The sequence below is a fragment of the Pseudopodoces humilis genome, chromosome 9, assembly GCF_049639895.1.
Source record: "Pseudopodoces humilis isolate 2021_Gansu_Grassland_sample_001 chromosome 9, ASM4963989v1, whole genome shotgun sequence".
NCBI classification, from domain to species: Eukaryota; Metazoa; Chordata; class Aves; order Passeriformes; family Paridae; genus Pseudopodoces; species Pseudopodoces humilis.
In genome coordinates, this window is record NC_142208.1 from 9,892,426 (window position 1) to 9,911,152 (window position 18,727).

The 18,727-nt window shown below is 39.6% G+C and overlaps 1 protein-coding gene across 1 annotated transcript in view; it reads right to left on the reverse strand.

Moving 5' to 3' along the window:
- Window positions 1-1,284: 1,284 nt before the first annotated feature.
- CHAT (choline O-acetyltransferase) overlaps window positions 1,285-18,727 on the reverse strand; it is a 28,923-nt gene continuing 11,480 nt past the window's right edge. Inside the window, exons 7-14 of the mRNA XM_005520462.2 lie at window positions 16,884-17,053; window positions 14,831-14,931; window positions 14,512-14,640; window positions 13,137-13,259; window positions 11,554-11,695; window positions 8,403-8,465; window positions 5,339-5,476; window positions 1,285-3,697 (exon numbers count right to left, since the gene is read on the reverse strand). Of these exons, the coding sequence (XP_005520519.1) occupies window positions 3,428-3,697; window positions 5,339-5,476; window positions 8,403-8,465; window positions 11,554-11,695; window positions 13,137-13,259; window positions 14,512-14,640; window positions 14,831-14,931; window positions 16,884-17,053 (1,136 nt within the window). The 3' untranslated portion in view covers window positions 1,285-3,427. The remainder of the gene's footprint in view (window positions 3,698-5,338; window positions 5,477-8,402; window positions 8,466-11,553; window positions 11,696-13,136; window positions 13,260-14,511; window positions 14,641-14,830; window positions 14,932-16,883; window positions 17,054-18,727) is intronic.

Consider the following 18,727-nt stretch of genomic DNA (forward strand, 5'->3'; position numbering starts at 1 on the left):
TGCTTTTTCATTTCTACACCCCAGCACTGCGTGTGCGTTGATATACACCCACGGGGAGAGCGAAACAATTACCTTCTGGAAGTTCTCTTGCAGGAGGTTGTGTGCCCCGGGTCCCACCAAGAGGGCTCATTAAATCATAGCCACTTGTTACATTAAGGTAATTACACTTAGCTTGTCAATCAACATTTTCTCTCTTTTTATACTGAACAATCTCTTTCATAGTATTCTGGTTAGAAACATTTTAAAAGCTTCATGTTTGGTTTCCATAAGTGCATAAAAGTGTGTATTTTTAAACTTCATAAAGGAACTTGATCTGTATAACACAAATAATTTTAAATAAGAACTTAAGAAAACCTATTTCCTGAAATCTTTCATAGATGCAGCATGGGACCACAGCACATACATGTAGGGAATTGTGTTAACTGAGAAGCAGTACAGTCCCTTGTGAAGCTCCTGCTGTCAGAAAAGTTTGTAATGCCTGTAAATTTTATCCATCTGTAATTTAACCAGAACCCTCCAATTTAAACAGACCTGAATTGAGCTTGAATCTTCCTGCACAAAGTCAGGTACCTTGCAGATAGTGCTTTTAGCACAGGTAGCGGCAAAGGTAAACCATGTACACAAAAGACTTCCCCTGCAGGGACTGAGCTCATCAAAGCTGCTCCTTTCAGGTATTCAGGCTGAACGCTAAAACCAGATCAGTAAGATGCAAGCACAGAATGGTTAGTTAAATAAATAGGAAGTATGGGTGGTCACTGGTCCTCAACTAAAAATAGCATCAGTATTTTCCACCACCAGTAGTTTCCAGAGCTGGAGAATGCAAAACACCCATTACAGCAGCTGTAGACAACTAAGGGACTCTTAATGATAAATTGGTATAAGATATTAGGTGTGGGTGTAGATGCATCCTGGGTTCTCAATGACTGTGTTGAGCACAGTGAGCTTCTTTTAAGATTCCAGACAAAAAAGTAAAATGAGAAACAGGTAATATTTGCAAATAACTATTGGTACTTATATGGCTAGGATTGCAAAATAGAAGTATATATTTAATTAGAAGAAAATGAATAAGTTATCAAATAACTATTCACAGTAATTTTATACACTTAAAATATTACTATAATTTTAAACATATAATTCTACAAAAATATGTAGTGCTACATTTATGTTAGAAATGCAGAATGCTTTTGTAGTGAAATGAGACAAAGTAAAATTACTGGGAATGTTTCAAAGTAATCTTTTATAATTATAGTATAGGAACAATTTAAAGTTTTATTTTGCACTGTGTATTCTTTGAGCAAACTTTTGCTCTGGATAAGTTTTCTTGGGTTTTGCTTATGTATTTTTACATTTTAACTTTTAAATTAGATTAGATGTTAGGAAGAAGTTCTTTACTGTCAGAGCAGTGAGGCACTGGAACAGGTTGCCCAGAGAAGTCATGGATGCCCCATCCCTGGGAGTTTTCAAGGCCAGGTTGGATGGGGCTTGGAACAACCTGGTCTAGTGGAAGGTGTCCCTGCCCATGGCAGGGGAGTGGGAACAAGATGATTTTTAAGATCCCTTCCAACCTAAACCATTCTATGATAACTTTGGGGCAGCTTTTATGCTATTATATTATTTACGTAATCTAAAAACATATTTCATCTTTTATTTGAACCACAGCTCATGGAATAATAAAACATACATATTGTTCAGTGAAATATTACCTTAAAAAAAAAATGAGTCCAGCTCTTAATGTCTGAAAATCATCATAGTTGATTTACTTCAACATAGCTACTTGCTCTAATTGATTATCAGGCCTGCTGTGCTTTCATATATGGGGTTGTGGATATCCTTTATCCAGCAGACTGCTTAATTGCAACTCCAAAGAGGCAGGAAAATAACCATGGACATATAGAATCTCCTGAATTTGTATCTAGAGTTCTTAGACAGAAACATATCTGCATCTCTAGGTTATTGCAATAAATCTATTCTGCTTTTATGTTTCAGAGTGCTGAAACGTATGATTGTTCGGTCTACAAAGGAAGAGAGAACATCTCTACCGCTCCATAGGCAAGGAAGCAATCCCTGGCCAGGCCCCAGAGTGTGCTCCAGCTTGTGCAGCACAGGATCTGCGCTGGAGTTTGGAATTAAGTGTCTTCAGTCAGCGAGTAAGTTGGGTTCTAACAACAGTACTGAACTGTAAGGCAGCATATTTCACCTCACAAGAAAGTAACTGAAAATATCAGTCCCTGGAAGGATTCATAGAGAATGAAAGAGATGATGAGAGAAACCTCAGGATCACACTCACATAAAATGGGAATTACCAGACACTATATATTACCACTTTCCTGGTTGAATTTACTGTATATTGCAGAATATGATACCTTACATCTACTATTAAAAAATAAAAAAATATAAGTCCCTCCAAGCGGGATGTTGCAAAGCTGATATGAGTACCAGTACTGGTATGTATAACTCTAGTTTGAAGACTTACTTATATTGCAAATTTACCTCTTCATTCTAGTTATTGCTCTTTGATTTTGTGTGGTTGCATTCACTCTCCTGCCAGTCACGGTGACTAAATTAATTCAAATGCAAACAGAAAAGGTCTTAAGTAGGATTGAATAGTACTTCTGTTTTGTGCTTTGCCTCTCTGTCCGGCTGGATTTTGCTCACTGATAGAAAGAAATAATTAAGTCAATTCATTAGGGACAAAATTCTGCCAGTTCTCTGTGATGGATCATGTCTCCAATATGCTACTTTCAGAACAGGACTGTGCCTGTGACCAGAGCAGACCAGAATAAAAGCTAAATTATTTCTGCAGCATTTTTGAATTGGGGGAAACATGCAAACACTTGTGGTATGTTCTTAAACTCTGTGGAAATGCACAGGGGCCATTCCTTTAAAAATAATCAGCTTTTCTTATATGGTAAATAGACTGGTGGTATTAAATACTCTTCATGCAAAAGTTCAAGATATAATGGCATCAGCCTATTATTTACAGTGTTACTCTTGAAATTCCCAATATTGGAAATTTCTTCTTTTTCTTTACATGCAAATCTCGTAGTAATAGATGTGAATATTTTAGAACTACTTGCAGGGGATATTAATTATTTGGTGTGCCTTAGTATCTAATTTATGTCATATACAAACTTACTCAATTTTTTAGATAGTAAAATGGCACAAGTTAATTATGGTTAGAAATGGTGGTACAACACATACTTTTGTGACTTCCTCCTTCATTTCAGCCAGTGAGACCAAATCTTTTTTGCTGACTCATAAGCAAGAAATGGTAGATTTAGTATACAGAGTTGTAAATGTTGGCAACAATGAGAAACAAATGACACTTTGGTTCTACACTATTATATTACTAGTATTATCTTGCCTTTGAACAGCTATGTCACGTTTCTTCATAAGGTGGATTTGGGAGAGTAATTGCCACAGCCTCTTAGCGCTGGCGGTCACTCTGTGGCTGTGTGGCTGCATCTTGTTTAGCAGGTGGCTTTGCTGTAGTGGAACTGCATTTCTTGCACAGATCTCTCATTGCTAGGAGACTTTCTTCCACAGCTTTTGCAAACCTGTCTGAGGAGGTTTCATTACATTCTTTAAAGCTTGAGATGCAGAATAATATATGCTCTGGCTGAGGGTTATAACATGCCCCATATCCATTGGGCACCACAGGTCCATAGCAACAGAACATTTCCATAGTAGTAGGAACCTGGTTGCAGGGAGAAGGAAAGCAGTGATCTCTCATTAATCAGGGCACCTAAAACCAGCTGCTTAGGAATTAGGAAAAAGAGAAAAAAATGCTACAAATATTGGTAATATGGTGAGTCCAGCCTTGTGGAGTATTTCTGTCTTCAGAAATCCAGACCTGGAGATGATTTACCTTGGAAGGCAAATGCTGATCTCAGTATAGAATTTGACTGCTCTGTTTGTTCACTGTGGTTTAAAAACTGGTATAATCTGAGGTGGCTATAATGCATCTCTGCTCAATTTATATTGGTATTTGAAAGCTGTAAGATTAGTTATTGATAGATAGGAATTTTATGTAATTCTTGTACAAAAAATGGATATGTAAAACTTCTCTAAGGTTTTCAGTTTCTTAAGGCTATGTTAAATTTGTAATGTGAAGACTGCATTCAATTAGAGAAATTAGCACTGTCCATTTCTAATAATAGTTTATAATTGTGATACCGTATAAAAATACTTTAATGCAACTAGGCATTCTATTACACCCCAGTTTAATCATGGCATAATATGGCAGTGAAACACTTTCTTCTGCAGAAAATAAAAGGTGTTAGAAATCTGTATGTTTCAGACTTTGTGTACATGGGCCTTCCCTAACAACATTTTCCTTTTTAATGGTGTAGAACAGGCCATTAGTCCTGCTAATAGAGCTGTAGAATTGTCAGATGAATTTGCTGTGCAACAGCCGAAGGCCATAAAGCTATTCAGAAGCACTGCTTTTCTCATGGATAGTTTCTTGGAGAATTTATGTAGTAGCATGTTGGTTACTTTCACTCAGGTCTGAAAGCCTACAAACATTATGACAAAATCAAATTACTTATTAAGGTTTTATGCTGTAGCATGATATTGTAAGTCTCTTTTGTTGAATAGTCCCAATCTGTTGCAGCTGGGTTAGTGTTTCAGTTAATGAATTCCTACATAGATTTCTTTTTTCATTAGGACTGCTACTACATGCAACGAAACATTTAATTTTTAGGCCTTATCCCATAAAGATGCTTCCTTATTATAACATTAAATGTGGGAAATACTGACTCTTAGACCTTTGTGTGCGCAAATAACTGTAACCTGTAAAAGTCTGTACCTGTCTAAAATGTCTGTAAGTCTGAGGTGCATGTCTGCATGGGTTGCTGTCTTACAGCAAATAACAGAAGGCTCTCAAAGGTCTTAAATGTAGCAACTTTAAATTTCCTTGTGGCTCTCGGCTTTTTGCTTCTCAGAGTGGCAGTCTTTCTGGCTGGTGGCTATACTGTCACTGGAGTAAAGACTGCTCACTAGAGCTGTCATCTTAGGGGAAGGAGGAAAAGAAGGGGAATAGGAATATTACGTAGTTTGGAAACTGAGGAAACAGCCCTCATGTGAATTTTACTGAATTTGTTTGTGTGCATTTACAGAACTTCTGTGAAGGACTTTGAAATGCTCCTATGAAGTGGTAACTGCAGTCAGTATTTACTGTGCTGATGAAACAAAACAGGATTGAAAATGTGGAGCAATTTGCAGACTTCTTAATGATACTTTTTTTTACATTGTTCCCACTGTGAGCTACAAGGTCTGGCAGAACACAAATGAATTATCCTCTGCTTGGCAAGACCAGTGAACAGGAGAAACTCACCTGGCTGGTTGAGAGGATGAATCGATTGCTTGTCAGATAAGTCTCATCCATAAAAATCTCTGGCAGCTCCTTTAAGTGTTCCCGTGCCACCTCTCTGAGCCCTAGCAGGTGATTGTCTATTGCCATTCCAGTAACAGCCTGTGATAAGATGTGATAACAAAAGCATTTTACTGAGTTTGGAGGCACTTTGACTATTGCTGCCTAGCGCTCTGGTCAGAGCTGGTGAATTTGGTTTGAGCGATGTAAAGCCTGTAATGTTCAGATATTACTCTGACTCTGTACTTTGCTGAAGATCAGAAATAACTAGAAATTCATATGGTGGTCTGAAGATTTACAAATTAGGAATGGGACAATCTTGAGGTGCATTATGTGCTGATGTTACTTGTGTGTTCATTGTCTTTTAGAGCTGACTATCATGGGCAGGGCTTCTAAAGATGCTGAGGGGAGCATATGGGACAGCAGAAATTTCTAAGCATGTTTTGGAACTTTCTGTGCATCATTTGGGTTATGTTTCAAGGTGAAGGGCTCCAAAGCACCTCCAGATTGGAACAAGTCTTCCATTGCCTTTCTGCCTGTATCTCCCTCTGGCAGTTAAAGCATATGTCCTTCCACAGAACTTAGATCCAAGGATCTGGTAGGTGTCTGCAACAGGCTGAACAGAATAACAGATATTTGCCAGTGATCTGTCACAGATCTGTAAGCTTGAGAAACTGGGCTTAGGGATACAGAAGCAGCAGTGGCAGCTCACAGGAGCTGCTGCTGAGCCTGCAGCAAGTCTCTGCCATCAGCTGCCTATGCTCAGGTCTCTGCTCTGTCCAGCTCTCCAGTGCTCCAGACTTAAGGCATGTATTAGATTTAAGAGCTTTGCCCTGCTAGTAAATGTGATTGAAGTTGGCTAATGGGATCAAAAGTCAGCACTGGAGGCTTGGCAGACAGGATAGTTACAGAGTTTTGTTTCTTTAGGGAACCAAACCAAAATTTGGTCCAACCATGCAGGAATTGTGTGATAAATAAAGTGTGTTCAAGATCCTTCAGTCCAGGTTTGTTCTTGATGGTGAAAGCACTGATTTTGTGGACTGAGCTGTAGCTCTTCTGTGGCTCAGGCTGAAGTCAGGAAGGAAGGGAATGCTGAACTAGGGACACTGTACTGTCCTGAGAGCAGAGGTGACATCCCCGTGGCACAGGACCATTGTACAAGGGGAACAAACAGCCTGAGAGAATGCAGGATTTAAAAAAGAGCATGAGCTTGGTTTTTCTCTTAAGGATTAAAAAAAAAAATAAAGAAAAGCACAAGTTTACTTCTCTTATGAGGTAATTTTTACCATGGATAAGTGCCTGAAGCAGGGGGCTGGGAGTGCATAGTCTGGTTTGGCTTTTTAATAACTAGGCACCCATTGGTAAAGGAGCTATTTGTTCATCAGCCCAGACAGAGGAAGGATGCTTGCAAAAAGGTAGCATACATCAGCACTGTGTCTATGTTCTTTTTCCCATACAGGGAAACTGACTTGATAATCAAAGGAAATATTTTGCTATCCCACAAGATTTATAAGGCTGTTAGCAACGACATTTTTGCAACATAGATCAATGTCATGTCTGAAGAGAGGCCGAGACAGGCTAACGAAATAAACTGTGAGTCAACGCATAGGAAAAAACTGGGCTAAATTGAATTTTAGAGCTCCACTTTTAAGATAGCAATGCTACTAGTAAGCCTTAACAAGGGGAAATAAAATCATTAAATTGCTTTTTGTTTTATGAAGTAGATTTTTTTTGTTTTCCTTAGAAGCTATTACATTTCAGTCTGTTATGCACAATTTAGTCAGATCATCTAAGTCTTACCCAGAGTTTAAAGCCCCAACAATTATATTCTGCTATTCTGAGAAAGGAGGGGGAGCTTGGTAAGTAGAAGTACCTGGAGAGCTTTTTAAATTTAAAGATAAATTATTTTTCCAATGGTAGTTTTAATATTTTCCCATAAGCTACACTGGAGGTTGAATTTTGTAACAGTTTCTGGATGTGAAATAACATGGAGGGGAGAATTAATGAGTGTTTTTATTTTTCTCTCTCTCTATTATTTTTTTTTTGAGAGCTGTTGTACAGAAATTCCATTGGTTGTGACCCAGCAGAGCTACAGTGTGTTGTGTTTATTGTGAGGTTACCCTGAGATGATTCAGGTTGCCCTGAAGACCTGGCTTTGCTTTACAGAACACATGAAGTCTCAGCTTCTGATGTGTGTTCTCAGCACGAGGCTTGAAACACAGAATTGGTTTCCTTCCCTGCTTCTTTCGTTTCACAGTCCTGCCTGAAAGCAGCACTTTACCTCTTCAGTGCTCAGAATATACTTTAAAAGAATATTCACCACTGAAGGTGAATGATTTCTTAAATATTATGAATATTCAAAGAGTAATCAACAGTATATGTTTATAGGCAATGGTCTGAGGCAAAACCATGGGTAGCAAATTCACTTATCATAGCTGGTTATTAATATTTATTAATTTCATGAGTGGTATGACTAAGTTGTTTACAGAACAAGTCTGTGCTTTGTCTTGGCACAGTGGGACATAAAGCATTAGCCAGACTGAATTGTCTCATTTTTAATCAACAGAAAATGAGTTGTATTTGATATTAAACTGATTTCTTCACTGGAGGGGATCTCTCCCTTTTGTTAGACACTGCATTCAGGTCATTAAAAGAAAACTTACTATAATCACTCCCTCATTGTTAATGACCTTTATTACAAATGGCAATTTGGAATACCAGAATACATGTTCCAGAATACCAGTCCATTTGAGGATCAGGTTCCAGATAGGGACCTCTATCATCTAGTGAAGAGAAATATAAGAAAATACATAGACGGTTAGTTTTAGGCTTAGTGTTTTTTAAGTTGAGGTTAGTTGAATATGACTATTTGGGCCATTAAAAATGTTCCTAAGTGTGACAGAGCAGATACTTTCCTGTTTGGAGATGCCTACATTTTTCTAGTGTTTAAATGGCTAATGACTGTGTCTTCATACTTCTCTTGAAAAAGCTGACTGGTTCTTATTCAGACAGGCAGTGTTTTACTCACCAGAACACAGTAATTAGTCTGAGCTGCAATTGCATCCTTAAATTTCTGTATCTTCTCAGAGTCCTGTTGGGGTAATCAGAATATATTTATTATTGAATCAGCTCTCAAAGAAATATCATCTTCCATCAACTAACCGAGAGCCAAACAGCAAGCACCTCAAATGTCCTTTGCTCTTGGCTCAGGTGTAAATACTCTGATAAATGAAAAGCCACAGGGATCAATGTCCTGATCAGCACCAGCACCAGCACCTGGTCGTGCAAGGGGTGCAACAGGTTTCTTGGTGGTGGTTTGTTTGAAGTAAAAAAAAAGGCTTTTTTGCATTCCTTCCATGGATTTTAGGAGTGTAGATTATTACCAATAGAATCACTAGGCTTGAAGTAGGGAAAATAATAGACTAGTGTAATTCAGTATTTTCAAAACAGACAGGCGATGTACCTTCTCCAGAATGGTTTATCTAGACAGTGACAGTGACATTAATGAAAATCATTACTGATATTTTACTAGCCAGTCAATAATTACTCCCATGTGTGAAAGGTCATCTAGAATTTTCTGAGCCGGCTCTACCTTCCACAGATGCCTCACATTTCATATAACAAGCTAGTAAATTTTAACTCCTGCCAAATGGCAGCCTTTTATATTAAGGGAATGATCTTAAGAAGTCCTGCCTTGCTGTACATCAAGTCCAACACTGCAACATTGGGAGATGCTGAAACAGCCAGAAATCACTGGGTCTGCAGATAAACGGGACCTTCAGCTCCTATGGACGATGAATGATCTTTTGAACAAGGAATTAATTTTAGAAACAAGTCAAGGTCACCATCAGGGACCTTCAAAATACAAAGTCTGATATTTTTTCACAAGGCTATAGCTAGGCCTTAGTTCCCTTGTACAGATTAAATTACCAAATGCAGTCTTTAAATCTGATTAATTTACAGCTGTTCAAGCAATCTCTAGTGTCAGTAGCTGCTGCTTTTATAGCAAGTGTCAAATGCATGAGATATTTCTCCTGCTGAAGAATCAATCTGACTCAATCTTTGGTGACTGTTCAAGCTATCGTTTGAGGATAATTTATATTTGTATCAGAAGAAAAACGGTTTTTAATTGGATTTGAATTAATGGCTATTAACAAACAATATTTTGGGGAGTTCAAGGCTACTTACACCAAGTGGTGCATCTCTTTGCCCAGAAAAAAGAATTATCCCCTTCACATTCAGAGCAGTGTGTAGGTCTAAAGAAATTACCTTGGAATAGGGCTGTATTAAATGAATTTTTTAATGTTTCTGTGATACTAATATATAAATGTAGTTTTGCATGGAATGATGAAGATGTTCACATCAAAACAAAGACTTACTAATGTCTGTTGGAAAGAACAATCACAGACTGTATCTCTTGGTAGAGAAGAGGCCAGGAAAACCATCAGTGGATTGGTTTGCATTATGATTACAGGTTTTCCAGGGGAAATGAAACCATTATCCCCCCTAGTCTGTACGGCCAAGGGATGGAGTAGAAAGACATGGGACTGAGACTGAGCTCCATCTCGACACACAATAGCTTTCTTCAGCTTGCTTGTACGAAACAGGACAGCTTAGTGTGCTGTGAAAGGGGAGCACAATCTCAGGTTTGGGTGGGAAAAGGCTGAGAAATGCTCTGGGAGAGCTACAGAAGTCAGAAAGAGAGGGAGGGAGGGAGGGAGGGAGGGAGGGAGGGAGGGAGGGATAGTTGCAAGGAGCTAGAAAGATCTATTGAAACAACATGGTAGGAGCACGCTGCCAGGAGCACAGTCAGCATGCCACAGCATGGGCTGGGACTGGGCTGAGTGCCCAGGTGTGCAGAGGAAAGTGCACAGAAAACAGGAACTTCTAATGAAATGTGATTGAGAGCCATCTTGTCAGACAGGAGACTGAGAGTAAATAAAAACAGCCTCTTCTTGCCGACTGTGTGGTGGTCACTGTTATGTGCAGTAGTATGGTCATTATCTGCCGTGAATTACCCACCCAGCACAGGGAGTTACTTCAGGTTTTTTGAGTCATTTTGAGCTTTATTCATTAGGAGCTAAATTCTGGCCATAATAACCTTAAGGAGATTGAAGAAGCAATGGATGAAGAGAGGACTTATTTGGGTAAATTTTCATAATCCTCTGGGATGTTAGATCTTGGTTTATAATATTTCATTAATTTACACCTAATCTACATCCCAGCAATGCTTCTAGCAATGTTATGCTAAATTCTAAAGAACAGCCATGTGGGCTGTTGCCACTGGAATGGGCTTACTGTGAAAAATAAACTGTATTGTGGCAGCATTTTGCATCTAAACAGCCACCTGGAAATTCCCTGTACAGCAGTGCAGTGCAGTGGGTGGAAGTGGCGCAGAGACATTGAGGGAGGCTCTCCAGGGATGGTGGGCAGGACAGTGCATGGGGCTGTTTGTGCAGCTCTGCTCTCAGCTCTACCTCTCTGCATCCCCATCTACTCTGTACAGCGCTCGTGCTTCTGGAGAACAGATGGTGGTGTCTCAGAGAAAGGCAATTTTAATTTCTCTTTTAACAATATGGTATCAGGACAGTTTGGAGAGTCGCTTGATTAGCTTGATGAAGCTTTTCATCATTAAGGATCAGCTCCCTCGAGAATCCTATAAGACTTAGTCTATTTGGTAGAAACGCCTCTTTAAAACAAAAAAGATCAGCCAGAACATATCCACATATCCAGAAATGAAAGCATGTGAATTACATCACATATTGCAGGCTGCAGCAGAACTAACCACTGCAGGAGACCTGCCAGACAATTCCCCTGGTGTGGCAGTTTAATGATCCTGAACTTTGCATGTTCAGCCTCGGTCTCTCCAGGGAGATGAATTTGGACCTGATGATAGAACATTCGTAAGACAGTACTAAATCTAAAATTAGATATTCTGTTCCTTATAATGGCACATTTAGGCAACTCTGAATCTTTTGGATGCTTAAATAAAAATAAGGGAATATTTATATTTAGCTTAATGGTTGGTCTGTACAAAAAGCAAAATCCTGTAATGCTTGCTGCCCTGCCCTATGCTTTTATGTTCAGTTAAGAGTTAAAAAGTGAGGGACTTGGGACCATGAATACATTATTTTTTTAGTGTTTAGGCAAAGAAGACAGAGGGAGCCAGCCCAACATACCGATACAGCTGTCTTGTCACCTGCCATTGCTTTGACAAAAGCTAATGCTTCAGAGGTAGCAGACCTAATGTTCTCAACCCGGCCCTCATCAAATCGGCGCAGGGAAGCACTTTCATAGGTTGGGACAAGCTTCCCGTGACACCTGAGAGAGTGAAGGAAGAAAAACAAGGAATGGTTATTTTCAAAGAGTCATAAAGACTAAGAGAAATATAGGCTTGGTACATTTTACTGTTACAGCCACACTTTTATTTCTTGCACCGTATTCATCTTAGTGTTGATAGAATTCTGTAAGAAACTTAAAAAAGATGGATGCTCATTCCTTTCTAATATGAAGAGCTGCATACAGCTGTATATGTTTTAGTTATGCACTGCCAGTAAAAAATGACTTGTGTAAAAACAAAGCTAGTAAAACAAAAATTTACTGAAAGATCTCAAGGAATGTTTTATTTGTACTGCATCATAAAATAATTGTGTAATAAATCATTTACTTATGGGCTTGAAATATGTTTTATTTAAAGCAAGAGAAAGTGCGCTGGGTGCATGAATGAGAGGAAGAAAACTAAAAGGGGAGTAGGGTGTTATTTGTGAGCTGGAATGAAAACCCTTATAGAAATTAGAACAGATTATGAAGACTGTTGTTTAATTTGGGTCCAGGTACAGAGATACTACTCCTTGCTTCAGGAGACAGACTGTGTCTTTCAGTTGAAGCAGGTCATCTCAGAACACAACTGTTCCCTAAGGTTTTTATTGCAAACAAAGGATTTATATCATGGCCGGGATCCAGATGAAAATCTTGAGCTAGGTCATTGTTGAAGTTTTATTAATGGAATATGCAAAATGGATGTTCAACAGATGTTAAAGGAATACATGAAATGTGTTAAGAATCTCTGGTCTTGACCAGGTAAAGATCACTCTGGGATTTGACGTGATAAAGAATTATTTGTGTAATAGGCTGTTCTGCAGGAAACCATGCAACCTTCTCTACCCTGGAGTTCTGGCAATGTAGAAAGGAGATTTTAACTTTGATAAGACCATGGAAATTAGGCAATCTTATCAAATCTTGGGATGCCTGTGAAGAAGGGAACAGCAGTGGTTACTGTTCTGTGTAGGAGCTCTAGTCTGATGTGCTGTGGTGGATGCTTTTCAGCCTGTGGTGCTGGAGATGTGTGTGTGGTTACTGCCGTGCCTCCTCCCAAGCTACCCACGAGGCAAGGCAGGGGTGTTCCTGCCCCAGGGACCTGGGCTCCCCAGCTGCTGCTGCTGCAGACATCCCAGCCATATTCCATCACCTCCTCTATGCCAAGCACAGGGACAGCTGTTGGGAGGGTACTGGCTGGGAACGGCATGTGTGGGACACAGGGATGGGACAGCAGAGCAAGAAGAGGGAAAAGGGAGTGAAGAAAAGGAGTATTCACTCCCAGAACCAGGTATGAGTTTCTATCTTGTCTGCTCTACAGTCATTAGGCAAGATCACTCATTTCCATGCAGGAGGCATTTGTTTGAAAGTTGAGGAGAAAATGGACCCTCTGTATAAAACTCCATTACTTTGTGTAACTTGTTCCCATGAATCGAACTGACTTTACCTGTAGAATGCCAGCTGAAGTGCTACTTGAATGTAGGCATCTGGGCTAATCTTTTGCTTCTTAATAAATTCCTTTCCATAGTGCTCAAACCTGAAGGCAATAAAATCCAGATTTTCCACTGCCCTGGAAAACAAGCAGAAGGCAGTTACTGCAGGGGTAGTTGTAAGAATCTCACAGAATTTTTAGCTGGGAAAGAACTCTTAGATCATCAAGTCCAACCATTAACCTACCCTACTTTGTTCACCACTAAACCATATTCTGTCTCATTTATGTTTGCAAATAAGCCCAGAGGTCTTTTTCTGCCAGCTCCCTCTTAGAGGTAAGTGGCCTCCTGCTCTCCTGCTCTGCAAACAGCCCTGGCCTTTAGTAACTTATTCCTAGTCAGTAACTTTTATTCATACAGATTCGACACCAGGCTAGTTATTTGCACCCTTAACTGTGCCACTCAAGTCTGTTTGTTTAAGACACCTCTTTTTAAAAAAAAACAAAAAACCAAAAAAATCCAACAACTTTCCCCCAGCCTTAGTGTTTCCACTCCTGAAGCCTAAGCAAGGGTCTCTTTTGCTCTTGCCAATTTCTGAGAGATTTACTGGTGAGAGAATTGAGTGCATTTAGGACCCAATGATGAAGGACTTAAACTCCTTGCAAGATTCAATTTAGAGAACTACTACCTTTATTTAAAAACACAAAGGAGTTATTCTGCATCCTGGATGTTCTCACTCTTATGTAGCTTTCAAGCCACTTTGAGGTCTTATCTAATGCAACCACACTGGAAATGCTTACAGCTGATCATGTAGACAATGTGTTAATTCTCTACAACGAGATCATAGGCCTGAATGTTGAGAAAAAATTCTTATTGCTGCCCCCACCCTCAAAGATCATGCAAATCTCTGACAGCCTGGAAACAGAGTCAGAAAAACTAGACTTTGTAGCAGCAATATGAATGTAAACAAATTACATTCCTAAATTCAAATAGCTTTTCAAACCAGTTGTGTTCTACTGTTCTCTGTATGTACCCCTCTTACCCTGGTTTCAGAGTGAGCCAGCTCAAACCCATAAAAGACATCCACAAAAACAGAGGACCTGCATTGTTTGCATCCTGTGTAAATATGGGTAAAGCTGTTTTTCCAGTGGTTTTTAGAGTTCCTGATATTTAAAAGGAAGGACAACAATTCAGGAATGCAATTCCTGAATACAGACAAGTAGCTCCAGCCCACAAGGGTCCTGTTCTGCAGAGAGATGCTAGGTGTGTGCAGCTTGGGAAGAAGAGGAGGAGCAGGAAGACAGGAGGCCCCCCCAGGAGGGAGCCCATGCAATGTGCTGGGTAGTTCCCAGCTTGCAGTCACGGCTGAGAAAAATGAGGCATCTGTTCTACCTTTGGAGTTTTTCTGCTGCTGATGTCAAATATTTCTGAATATTAGGGGAACACTTCCATCTTAGTCTCCGTGGAGCAGGAAGCTCACTCACTGAATCAGCTCGGACTAATTTCTTGGAACTTTCTTTCCTGTTGGCATGTGAGACAGAAGTCATTAAGGTCACAGGAATAATCCATTTATTAAAGCTTTTAGCAGTTATTTATTGCTTTTCAACAGTTCTATGTGTCTTAGTGCCCCTGTGCATCAGGGGAAATTTTCCCCTGGCAGAGGCTTCCCAGGGGCTGGGATGGGTATAAAATGTGCAGAAAGGGAACTCACGTGTGCCTGAGCAGGTATTCAGTGCACTGCACCATTACGATGCCATCGAAAGGGGAGTGTTCGCACACGGCCCCGCAGAGTCCATCTCTTCCTACCACAAACTAAACAAGGAGAAGAACAGGTGCAACATAAACAGGGAATAAATTGTGTTCTGGGTAAGTTACCCATGGTGGAAACCTGACAAAGGTGTTATGTTAAACATGTGTTTATGTTAAAACCACCCTGTGGTTTTCCTATTGCTCTTATCAGGAACTTCCCTGCTCTACGGATCAGTGGGCGACTTACAGATTTACTGCAGGAGACTTGCTTGTCCTGTGAAAGGTGTTGCACTGAATCCCTTTCATGATGCTATTTGGGACTGAATCCTGTGAGAATGTGAATTTTAGCAATTCCCAGTAGAATCTAAAAATTTGTTCAGCATCTACTTTATGGTACAGAAAACCCATTCAGACAGACAGGCCAGGGTTCTCCTTCCGCTTTTGAGGACAATAAAACATCTGTGTCTGGGAAATTCTTAGGATCCCATTTTATTACAAAGCTCATCCTTATTTTATAGCTTTCTCATAGCTTATTTTGAATCTTTTATTTTTAGATACTTTCTTCATTTAATTTCCCTCTTATTTGTTCATTCTTAATTTCATTGTGTACACATCACACTGCTGGTGACAACCTGCTGCACTCCAGTTCTGTGATACACCCATGTAATTTGTAACTTCTGCATCTCATTCAAAAGCAGATGTCTAGGCCAATACTGCATAATACTGCAAATACTTTTTCTGGGCTTTTCCCTACACTTATTTTGAAGTGCATTTGGCTGGACTTCACCCACTTAGGTCTCTTTTGCACTCTTGTATCACACACACACCCTGCCTCCCTGCTTTCCATGAGCATAGAGCAGGCATGATGCAAAAAGTTCACCTGGAGATTTTCTGAAGCCTTATTGCAAAGGTGAGGAAGAATATGGAGAGAAAGAACAAATTCTACTGTGAGAATGACTTCCTACATATTCTGTGTTTGCATAAAAGAAAATTGGATCTTATTTCCCTAAGAATTTCTCTTCACCTTTGAACTACTTAGGTCTGAATACACCTGGACAGATTAAGCTCTCTCACACTATGCAATTTTATTTGCTTTCTGCTGCCTTATGATAGTAGACAAAAATAAAATGTTGCTTGTTCTCACATGCTTGAAATATTTCAACCCTTGACCCTGCAAATAACAGAGTTCTAACTGTTCTAAAGACAAATGGTTTGTTTTTCAAAAGAGTCTGCTAATAATGCCATTTGCAGTGGCATTAATCAGGATTGATTACTGAAATGTGTTTGTTCTTGGGTAAGTTGGTGCAAGTGAAATTATTTTAGGGGTTTCTCTTCTCATGCTGATGTTCTTGGATATGGCAAGAGCAACAAGCATTATGCAAGCAATGTATCAGTCAGGGTTTTTTCAATTTTTCACAAGGTGTCAACATTGTTGACAGTTGGAGATTAATACATCACTTCACTCTGGGTCTATTGCAAAGTGTGGAAATAACAGTGCGATGTTTTAAAATATGACAATCAAAATCTGATAGGGAAAAAGGCTGGAGAAGTCAATATTTAAGGAAAGTCTCAACAAGGATGTCATTAAATGAGTAAACAGTCTGTTAAGTGAGGACTTAAACACATGCCAAATTATAAGCAGTAGCATTTCTAGGACATCAGGAAAATGTGTAAGAAGAGGAAATAAAAAAAAAATTGTGGGTTTTTTTTTCATTCTGGAATACTAGACCCATTTCCATTCCTTTTGACTGAGTGTAGAAAAATGCATTTTTTTTTTATATCCAGTGTCTACCTACCCATACATCTGCACATTTGTGTTATCTTAGGAGCAAAGGGCAGCTTTGGAAAAGCTGGAAGTGTCTGTGCTTCCCCTGCCTTGCAAGGGATGGCCTTGCTCACACCAAAGCTGCCCAGGCAGATGCTGACACCACCTTCCCCTTTCTCCCAGCTGACTCTAGGTGTTCCCCACCACAAGGCAGCGTGCAAGTGATGCCCCAGTGCTGTGAGGTTTTTACCTGCATGGGTTTGTCATACCAGCGATTGGCCCCGTTTTTATGGTAGCCTCCTCCATGCAGCATCTGAAATGCCATGTTTGTGTCGTTGAGCTCCACCCTGCTGGGGCTGTCCAGGCACACCAGGCAAATGCACCGTTCAATCATGTCTAGAGAGTCGCGGTTGGTGGAGTCTGGGGATAAAAGAGTGAGATGCTCACATCCTCTTACCTCTGGGGAACCCTCTGCCCTGGAGAGCACCGAACATCTGACCCTGACTGCAATGAGCTGCTGTCTGCAGAGCTTCTCTCAGCAGCTGATCATCGCAGTGCAAGGTAACAACATACCAAGGCATTAATTCCTGTGTTAACTTTTGTAACTCTGTGTATCTCTCACATGATTCAATAATAACCACTTTCTTTTTCTGCCTTTCATTTCCTTGAAGTAATTCTATTACAAAATAGATCTATTTTACTCTTAACGGCACCGTTGCTTACTTATTTTATATATAACTGTTACAGAGGACAGGTAGAAAATAGGAAATTTCAGAGCTCATGCTATTGCTGCAATATTCTGCTCTGGAACAGCAGAGCTTAGAGTGTTTTGTGTTGTTCTACCATGAAAACCCTTTTCAGAACAAGGAACAGCAGGGTCTACGTTGGTTTTGTTTTATTGTATCAAAACCCTCTTGTCTTTCCTGTCCCTGATCATGAGGTTATACTGCCTACATCACATGAGGAAACATCTGTGGATGAGGTTTTGAGGCTTAGTTTTTGAACATGGCTTTGCCAAAAACATGGGTTGCCACATTATGCTGCTCTCCTTTCACCACTGTACTGCTGAATAGAATGGGCTTTTCTGCATCTTTTCCCTATCCTGACACTCTTTTTATATGATTGGACTACTGGCCATTTTTACCTTGTCCTCATTGCTTTCCTCCTTATTTATGGTGAATTTATGAGTTTCTCAGTTTCTTTGTCTAACTCAGAAATATTACAAAGCTTAAGGGTTTGTTTGTATCCAAGATCCAGTTTGAAGCACAGGAAATATTTGGTTGTGAGCACTTTTCCTCATTGAAAAGTTAGAAGTGCACAACCTATAATGAGAACTTGTTTAGTTTAATAACATAACATTATTAATTGCTGTTACATAGTTGTTACCAAGATCAAAGGAAAAAGGGCTTTCAAGCATCAACATAAAATTCCCCTTGTTCTTAACAGATCAGCTTTAACCTTCTGGTTTTGCTAGATTTTGGTGTAAATATAAATTTGTTTTTGAATGTTCTCACCAAAAGATATGAATTCAGATTGATCAAAATTTCTTGCAAGTCTAGGCTAAGTTCAATAAACATGTCCTCAATTCAGAAAATTATTTCAGCTGAAAGAATGGAAAAATATTTAAAATTAAACAATTCTGATATACATTTGAAATATGGGACCATGTTTTCAAGGTTTGCAAGTATGTAAAGTTACTTGATTGTCTTAAAGAACAGCATTTTTCATAGTAAGATATAATGCACCTCTCCAGAAGGAGTAACATAGGTTAGTCAGGTGCTGGAAAAAACCCAGACACTTATTACCATCTAGGTTCATTCTCCAAATGCTATGTAGTGAAAAAGAGACCAAATATGCAAGAAATCAAAAATGTGTCAAGATAAGGAGAGACAAGTGATAGCAGTGGCTGAGAAGGAAGTGGGGCAGCTGTGGCTTTGTGCAGGTTATGGTAAGGTACTGTGTATTGCTGTTTGGTGGCTCCTGCAAGGCAGCATTAGCAGCCAGGGACCCAAGGGACAGAGATGGTCAGCCTGACTTCTTCCAGGCTCTCTGGGGACCTGGTGGAATGCAGAGTGTGTTGTGTCTCCTTGCCAA